This window comes from Toxorhynchites rutilus, chromosome 3, assembly GCF_029784135.1.
Source record: "Toxorhynchites rutilus septentrionalis strain SRP chromosome 3, ASM2978413v1, whole genome shotgun sequence".
NCBI lineage: Eukaryota > Metazoa > Arthropoda > Insecta > Diptera > Culicidae > Toxorhynchites > Toxorhynchites rutilus.
This window is the reverse complement of record NC_073746.1, coordinates 37,051,131-37,060,143: the sequence shown is the minus strand read 5'-3', so window position 1 is coordinate 37,060,143 and position 9,013 is coordinate 37,051,131. Positions and strand designations below refer to the sequence as shown.

Sequence of the window (9,013 nt, the reverse complement as noted above, 5' to 3'; positions counted from 1 at the left end):
ACTCGCATTGATCTCTTCCATCTACGATATGCTAAATCACGATCTATCATTGACCTCGAAATGTCAGAATTGAACCAAGGATTAAACTTGGGGCTTTTAATTACCGTTTTCAAAGGTACAGTGTTCTCAAACCGTTCTTTGATATGACAATTAAAGTAATTTAATAATTCGCTGGAATTGTCAATGTTATAAAAGTAATTCCAATCAATTTGATTGAAAAAAGAGATCGTTAGCTCTGGGTCTATTCGGTTAAAATCACGAACACGGAATTCCTCAGTAGTTAGAACGGTTTCTATATTAACTGAAGCAAGTCATGGTTGAACATAAACGGCACGTCGACTTGATTGAAGCGCAAAACATTTTTTATGTCATTAGTTAAAATATGGTCATATTGTGAACAACCATTTATATGAAAATGAGTTGGCTCGTGACCAACCGACTGAAACCTTCCATCTAGCAAATTGGTATTGAAATCTCCCAAAAAAAGTTTGTCATACTGATATCTGTGATAACTCAAAATTTCATTCAAAACATGCGAGCAATCACACATGGGAGGATTATAAAAAGCACCTACCAATAGTTTAACTCCATTTACCTCAATTTAAAATAAAATAAACTCAATATTTTGAGCATATATATCATTCGATGACTTTTCGATTATTTTGATTATTTCATGCCGAGATTCACTAGAACACCACCCGCAAGTCTACCAACCCGGTCATTCCTTACTGTCGTATACTTATCGATTTCTAAAACATCATCCGAAATATTATCGTTTAACCACGACTCACTTACACACATTATGTCTACTTTTGAAATGTGAGCAATATTTCTCAATCCATCAAGCTTAGATAGGTTTTTAGCGCAAATACTTTGACTATGCATGCAACATATCGATAATTTAAAGGGTGAGTCACATCAAATTGCATCACGGAAAAAACGCTGTAGAAATTCGCCCAGTAGACCGATCCTTTTGAAAATTTTAGACAGTAAAATAAAAACTATTAAACAACTTTTGGCATTTTCTTTTTATTCATACTTCGAGCCCAAGCCCGTATGCTCGCACCTTCCTCTTTACCCCGTCCATAAGGTTCTGTACAACGTCAGGTTGTAGTTTTTCTTGAACAGAAATCCATTTTCTCTTGAAGTCCGCCTCCGATTTGACAACTTTTGGGTTCTTCCGGAGGGCCTGCTTCATAATCGCCCAATATTTCTCTATTGGGCGAAGCTCCGGCGCGTTGGGCGGGTTCATTTCCTTTGGCACGAAGGTGACCCCGTTGGCTTCTTTGGCACGAAGGTGACCCCGTCTTCCCCACCATGTTTTGCCTTTCGTCGCGGTTAGGAGCCTTCTGAACCTTGTATGTACGCAGGCCCTCCCGCTGCTTGGTCCGCTGGACGAATGAACTTGACAAATTCAGCTTATTGGCGACATCCCGGACCGAACTTCTCGGATCACGTCTAAACTGCTTAACTACGCGCTTGTGATCTTTTTCACTGACGGAGCATCCATTTTAGCCGTTCTTCACCTTCCGGTCGATGGTTAGGTTCTCGAAGTATCGTTTTAGTACTCTGCTGACCGTGGATTGGACGATTCCCAGCATCTTACCGATGTCCCGATGTGATAACTCTGGATTCTCGAAATGAGTGCGCAAGATTAATTCACGACGCTCTTTTTCGTTCGACGACATTTTTCCAAATTTACGAAAAATTGACAGTGAAGCATGGCCAACGTGATCTATACACTCTTATCTGATTATAAGCGAAAGCTGAAGATATAATTCCTAAAAATTAAATTTCTACAGCGTTTTTTCCATGATGCAATTTGATGTGACACACCCTTTATTTGAAATTAGAGTGAACTTCATCACAACACCCGCCATACACAAATTTGAAGAGGCATTACGATCAGATCCACTACTCATATGTATACAAAATCTTAAACAGCAAGAGCCACAAACATTCACAAGACTACAATCTACAAACACAAAAACTGACAATGTACAACTACCACAAATTCAATATTGGAACATTAACTAATGACGCATTAAAAACTAAGAATTCTAGTACAATGAAAAAAATCGACTCTCCATAAATTCGTCCTTGGGAAGATGCTCCACCGTTGAACTCCAGCAAGACTTTCAGGAGAGGATACATGGATAAGAAAAGGATGGATTGGAATGAAAAACAGTGTTTTGTTCGGGTAGGGTTCACTGATTTTATTTCCGTTGAATATTGTTGACAACTTGATGTAGCTCATCCTCCGATGTCACAGTACATTTCTGGCTACTTTTGGGCAGCGAAATGTAGACTATTCCTCCTCTGGTAGACACACGATTCAGCTTTCCCTCGTTTTTCAATACGAGTACCTTGGATTTTATCCTCCTGACATCCGGAACTGAATTCTCGTTCACGTACACGCGTTTGTCTGACTTGAATCCAATTTGAGCTAACGAAAGTGACCGCTGCCGTAGATACTTTCCGAAGAAGTCGTTGCGTTGATTGGTGATGGCAAACTGCACTAATATGTAGCAGTTAGCACCTTCTTGAATAGGTGATTTTGATAGCCTTCGAATGTCGACCAGCGGAACCGATGCAGTTGAATACCCTAGCGCCAGACACCATCTACGAAAGTGGCTCATCAAATCCTCATCTTGAGTATAAAGAACACCACTGACTAATACTTCATTGTAGAGCTGTGTTCTTGCAATTGCATTTGTGTTGTTTATAACATCCAGCTTCACTTGCGATAATTTCGTGCTGATGTTCACAAAATCAGTTTGAATGTCTTCCAGGCCTCTATTTAATTCGTCTCGTAGCTCAGTACCCAATTGACTGATTTGGTCCTGAAATGCTATGTTTTGCGCAGCCATCAATCTTGCTTACTCGTTGTTCTAAATGTCCTTGTTGCGAGCGAAGACCTTCCAAACGACGAGGGACTGGTATTCCTGTCCCAACTCCACGGCCGACTGCCAACTAGTACTAACTGAATAATTCGATCGACTTATTTCGGATAGACTTTAAAATACTGTTGCTTCTTCAACGTTTGTATTTCGACTGACTGATATCGGACACATAGAGGATAGATCGTACGACTTTCTACAATAGTGTGAATGGCGAACAAAGAAACGCAGAAGGCGATCTATATCCTGTTGACTGTCACTCTGACTGTCATTCAATTGCGTTTTCATAATGGTAATTTTTATAGCAAAGGTTTGAGTTCATTTAATTCAACTTTATATTCAATATAATTAAACCTAATCGACGACACACCGGGCCCCGTTGAAACCGTCCGTTTCAACGTTTATTGTGGTGGTTGGGATACTCCATTATCCTCTCCCAACACCCGATGCTCATGGTTTCCTTCGTTCTCCAGCGGTAGGACTCGAACTTCGGTGATGGCTCGCTTGTACGTTCCTTGACCAGTTCGTACAAGTACCACCCTTACCAACCCATCGGAACCGACGTACGTCTCTACCACCCGGCCAAGATTCCACATGAACGGTGGTAGTCCATCCTGCTTAAGCAAGACTAGCGCTCCCTTTCGGACGTTGGTAACAACTGTCTTCCATTTCGATCGCTGGTGAAGTTGGCTGACATAATCCCTGGACCATTTGTTCCAGAAATCTTGCTTCAATCTCTGCATTTCCTGTAATCGAGAGAGACGCGTCAAATTTACGTCTGAAACATCGGGCTGAGGTATCGAGAACATTGGCTCCCCGATCAGAAAGTGGCCGGGAGTCAATACGTCAAGGTCATCTGGATGGTCTGTTAAGGGAGTGAGAGGCCGAGAGTTTAAGATACATTCGATGTGGGCAGCAGCAGTAGAGAACTCGTCCAGTGTATAGGACCTGTTTCCGAATATCCGGCGGAAGTGATATTTGAAGGATTTCACTCCGGCCTCCCACAACCCCCCGAAGTGTGGTGAGCGAGCCGGGATGAAGTGGAACTCAATTCCTGAATCCAGGCAGTAGTTCTCCCATTCGTTCGTTTGGAACTGCTGCAGATAACGCGCGCGTGCTGCTCTCAACTCGCGATCAGCCCCGACGAAAGCTGTCGCATTATCACAATGGAGCTCAAGTAATCGGCCGTATCGCGAGACGAATCGTGTAATTGCGTTTATACAGGCAGCGGACGTAAGGTCGGGAACGATTTCAAAATGCACCGCCTTTACCGCCAGGCAAACGAAAACCGCGATATACATTTTCACGTTTGCCCCCCTCCCATATAACGGACGAATTAGAAATGGCCCGCAGTAATCGAGGCCAGCCTTTGAAAACACTCGGGACGGAACAACTCTAACCGCAGGTAACGGTGCCATTTGCTGGTGCATATTAGGTGGGCGACACTTGAAGCAGGTAATACAATAGCGCACGATCTTACGCACCAGCTGCCGACCACGCAAAGGCCAAAACCGTTGGCGCATGGTTGCTAACAGCAATGAAGGTCCAGAGTGAGCTGTTTGCAAATGCAGTGATCGAGCTAGGAGGAGGCTCAAGCGATGGTCTGCTGGGAGAATCATCGGATATTTCGAATCGTAGGGGATTGACGCATTCCGCAAACGTCCATCGAGGCGTAGTAAACTATTGATGTCGAGGAAGACATTCAGATGTTTCAGGGGGGATTTATTATCAAGTTCGACCGTGTAGTTGGAATCACGTCTTTGTAATTCGAGCTGTATAATCTCACGATGAAAAACTGTTACCTGTGCCTTACGAACGAGGATCTTCAACGCGCTATCTATCTCGTGTGGTGTAATCCTTTCAAAGTTACGTTCATCCTTCTGGCGACGACAGTTTGCGGCAAACCGGATGCACCATGCAGATATTCTCAGCAAGCGTCCCAGCTCGGCGTAACGATAAAAAATGGAATTATCCACGACGATGGAAGTCAAAGCGATGATTTGGCGCCGTTCCTGGATAACATCGATGTCTGATGAGTTTGGCAAGATTTCAGGCCAGTCCTCCTTCGGTCCAGCGAGAAAGTTTGGACCGTGCCACCACAATGTGTCTTCCTGTATTTGTGTTGGGCGGACGCCACGTGAAATACGATCCGCTGGATTTAGATGTGTAGGAACGTGTCTCCATTGAGAGCCTCTGGTGAGACCCTGAACCTCAGCTATTCTGTTGGAGACGAACACCTTCCATTTTGTAGACACCGAACGAATCCAGTGTAGTACCACAGTTGAGTCTGTCCAAAATGTAGCACTAGCGACGACGAATTCGGTGGTCCGTAATTTCTGTACCAGCTGACTTCCGAGAACCGCAGCACATAACTCTAGGCGCGGTATTGATAAGCCACGTAACGGAGCGACACGTGACTTGGCGATCAAAAGGTGTCTTTCAATTTCTCCACTTGCGTTTTGTCCCACAACATAGACACAGGAACCATACCCTCGCTGAGACGCATCACTGAAACAATGGAGTTGATATTCGCGTTGTTGATTGGGAAGCACACACCGGGGCACTGTGAGCTTCGCGAGAATGGGTAATTCCACACGAAAATTCTGCCACCAATTGCTGTCTTCGTCAGATAACTCTTCGTCCCAAGATAGACACTTCGTCCATAGCTCCTGAATGAACATTTTGACGTTAATCACTACCGGTCCAAGGAATCCGAGTGGGTCGAAAAGCTGAGACATCTCCGACACCACGACGCGCTTGGTTACTCCATTCAATTCCGTCAGCGAAGGAATTTTTATTCTGAAGCAATCTGAGCTGGCATCCCATAGCAGTCCGAGAGTTTTTGTAAGATGGGACTGACCGATTTCGATTTGCGAAGCATTTTCCCACAGCTCGCTAGGGATGTGTTGCAACACTCTTGAATCGTTTGTGCACCACTTCCGCAATGTGAATCCTCCCTTTGCTAACAGAGCCTGCAACTGTCGACAAGTTTCCGCTACCTCCCCTGGATCGTCTCCTCCGGCCAAAACATCGTCAACGTAGAAACGTTCTTTTACGACGGGTGCCGCAAGAGGATATTTCTGTCCTTCGTCCTCTGCCAGTTTGTTGAGCACAGCAGCTGCATGGTACGGAGAACTAGTGAGCCCGCACGTGACCGTTTTGAGCTGATATGTTTGTACTGGTTGCGAAGGATCTCGGCGCCAGAGGATCTGCTGAAACTTCCGATCTTCCGGGTGTATCCAGACTTGGCGGAACATTTTCTCCGCGTCAGCCGTGAAAACAAACTTGGGCATCCGGAAATTGATCACTGTCGAGATCAGTGGGGGCTGTACGATGGGGCCAGTCTGCAACACTTCGTTTAGTGATAGATGACCAGTTGCTTTGCTGCTGGCGTCGAAAACGATACGGGTTTTAGTGGTGCTGCTTTCCGGACGATGGATGGCGTGGTGTGGCAAGAAGAACTGCGGGCCCGCGACGCGTATGACCACTTCCATATGTCCCAAATTGACGTATTCATCCATAAACCTGATGTACTCTTCTCGAAGGCTTGAGTTTTTAGCGAAACGTCTCTCGATCATCAAAAGGCGGTGAAGAGCAGAGCTGTAAGAGTCACCAAGCAGCGGCAGCATGGATTGTCGCAGGGGGAGACGAACAGTGTAGCGACCATCTCCGCTCCTTGTGACGTTTCTTGTGAAGTGGTGTTCCACTTCCCTTTCCTCCTGGGTCAGAGCCTTCCCAACATCGAAGTCATCAACTTCCCACATTCGAGCTAGCTGGTCATTTAGATCTTGGTCAGTTACTAAGTGGCACGACACCAAACCAGGTGTGGGAGTGTGAGCCTTCCCAGAGACAACGTAGCCTAAGAGTGTTTTCTGTAATAGAGGGTAATTATCAGCGATTGTGATTTGATGAGATTCGAGAAGAGTGTAGAATAATTCCGCTCCGATAATTAGATCGACTCTTTGACTTATGTTAAATTTTGGATCGGCTAGCTGCAGATTACGAGGCATGTTCCATTGGGAAATATCCACATGGCGACTAGGCAAGCAAACCGTTAGTCTTGGCAGCACCAAACAGTCGAGTAGATGCTCGAAGTTTCCAAACCGAGAAGCGATCATAACATCGACTTTAAAATGAACGCTTACTGTTGCTTGGCCTATTCCGCTGATGGGAAGATTGATTCGCGAACGTTTTAGACCCAATTTTTGCGCAAGGGATTCGGAAACGAAATTCGATTGTGAGCCACTATCAAGTAGTGCCCTGGCATAATGATAGGCACCGTTGATATCTCGAACTTGTACCACGGCTGTTGAGAGGAATATGGTTGCTTGATGAGGCTCATTTGATTGTGTTAACGATGCGGCTGGAACATGGGAACTATATGGAAGCGGCTCTGATTCGAAAGGACCGTACGAAACCACCGGCGACGAAGAAGGGGGACTTTCGACCGAAGTGCTTATCGACAGCGGTCTACGCGAAACCGACTTAATTGCCTGGGGTAATGTATGTGTTGGTACCACCGATGGTACCATCGCGCCCGAATACGAAACTTCTGATTTAGAAGTGGTGGCTGGTGTGGCGCAGACTGCTATGCGTGTATGTGATGTGCCTTCTTCGTCGCTCGTGCTAACAGCTGCGGGGATCGACGTTACTGTTGGTAGATGAAGCAGGCTGTGGTGCTTCTTGCCGCAGATTCTACAAAGACCACTACGGCATTCCTTGGCCATGTGGCCACCCCTTAAGCAATTGATGCACAGGCGATGACTTTTCGCGAAATCGAAACGGTTATTCGGAGTCAGCTTCTGGAACATTTCACACTGTGTTAGAGGATGAGAGTTTTTACATCCCGGACACTTCGACACACTTTCGGAAGCAACATGGGAAGAGGAAGCTTTGCCTTTCACTGGTTTAGAAATGTTTTCAACGGGAGTATTGACAAATGCAGAGCACTTCTGTAAAGTACGGGACCTTTTGTGCATAAAGTCGAGTAAGTCGTCGTATTTCGGAGTTTCTTCCTCCTTGCACTGAGTCTTCCATTCCAGCAGGGATTTTCCATCAAGCAAGCTACTTAAACGTTCCACTAGGAATGAATTCCAGTGGTCGTTTACGTCTTCAAGTTTGTCGAGGATTCTAACGTGTCGGTTGAATTCATCTGCCAGCTCGTCCAAGGCAGCAGCGGACCCCTTCTTAGCGGGAGGGGTTTTGAAAAGAGCTGTCATATGTTGCTTGACTAGGTAATTTTTATTCTCATATCGGTCGGTGATGATCTTCCAGGCTATAGGATAGTTATCCGCTGTAAGGGCGGTAGACGAGATTAAACGTGACGCATCACCCGCTAGCGAGCTTCGAAGGTAATGTAGTTTTTGAACCGCTGACAGCTGGGTGTTCGAATGGATAACCGCTTTAAAGAGATCCCGAAATTCTATCCATTGCTCCGGTTTTCCGCTGAACTCCGGAATCCGCAGTTCCGGAAGCTTGACGGACATAGTAGGGTTCACATGCATGGGCGGAGTCTGAACTAGAGGCGCAGACTGAAGAACGGGGGCTGTTTGCGGAAGTTTACCCATTAGAGACGCCTTCAACTCAAAATATTTATCTTGGAACTGCTCACGGTCATCAAGAAACTCTTCTTCCCTATCCTCGATCAATTCTATTTCATCCTGCACACTCTCAAATTTCCTGAATAGCTCATCGAGCCGTTCGATCCGTAGCGCTACCTGATTTATTTGCGAAACCTCGAAATTTTCATCGAACGTTTTTATCAGTTCAGCCGAAGCAATAACCGATTCTCTCCGACGCAAAAGTGTTTTCAGGTTGAGAGCACCCTTTCGCAGAGCCGATTTCCTCATCTTGCGGTTAAATAGTAATTTTACCCACCTTCAGATACGGCTTAGCTAAACTTACTCCTCCTCGACCACGTGTTCTTTATAACCTCACTCCCAAGTACTGGAAAGCTATTTGGCAGCCTCGAGTATCGGGACTGTCGGAACGGTCCTCTTGATCACTGCTTCGATACGCCGGAAGTCTCCTTCGTGATTCCCTCGACAGATAGTAGTGATGTGGCTACTGGAGCCACCGACGACAGGATGGTGTAGCGGGATACCACTTATAAA

At 45.6% G+C, this 9,013-nt stretch overlaps 1 protein-coding gene across 1 annotated transcript; it reads right to left on the bottom strand.

The window, feature by feature from the left end:
- Positions 1–3,301: 3,301 nt before the first annotated feature.
- Positions 3,302–8,749, bottom strand: LOC129773035 (uncharacterized). Its single transcript, XM_055776588.1, has one exon. The coding sequence runs from the start codon at positions 8,747–8,749 to the stop codon at positions 3,302–3,304; it is 5,448 nt and encodes a 1,815-aa protein (XP_055632563.1).
- Positions 8,750–9,013: the final 264 nt, after the last annotated feature.

Bases quoted from the DNA above. Each gene is read 5' to 3' on its own strand.
- LOC129773035 (XM_055776588.1), bottom strand. From the start codon at position 8,749: ATGAGGAAATCGGCTCTGCGAAAGGGTGCTCTCAACCTGAAAACACTT.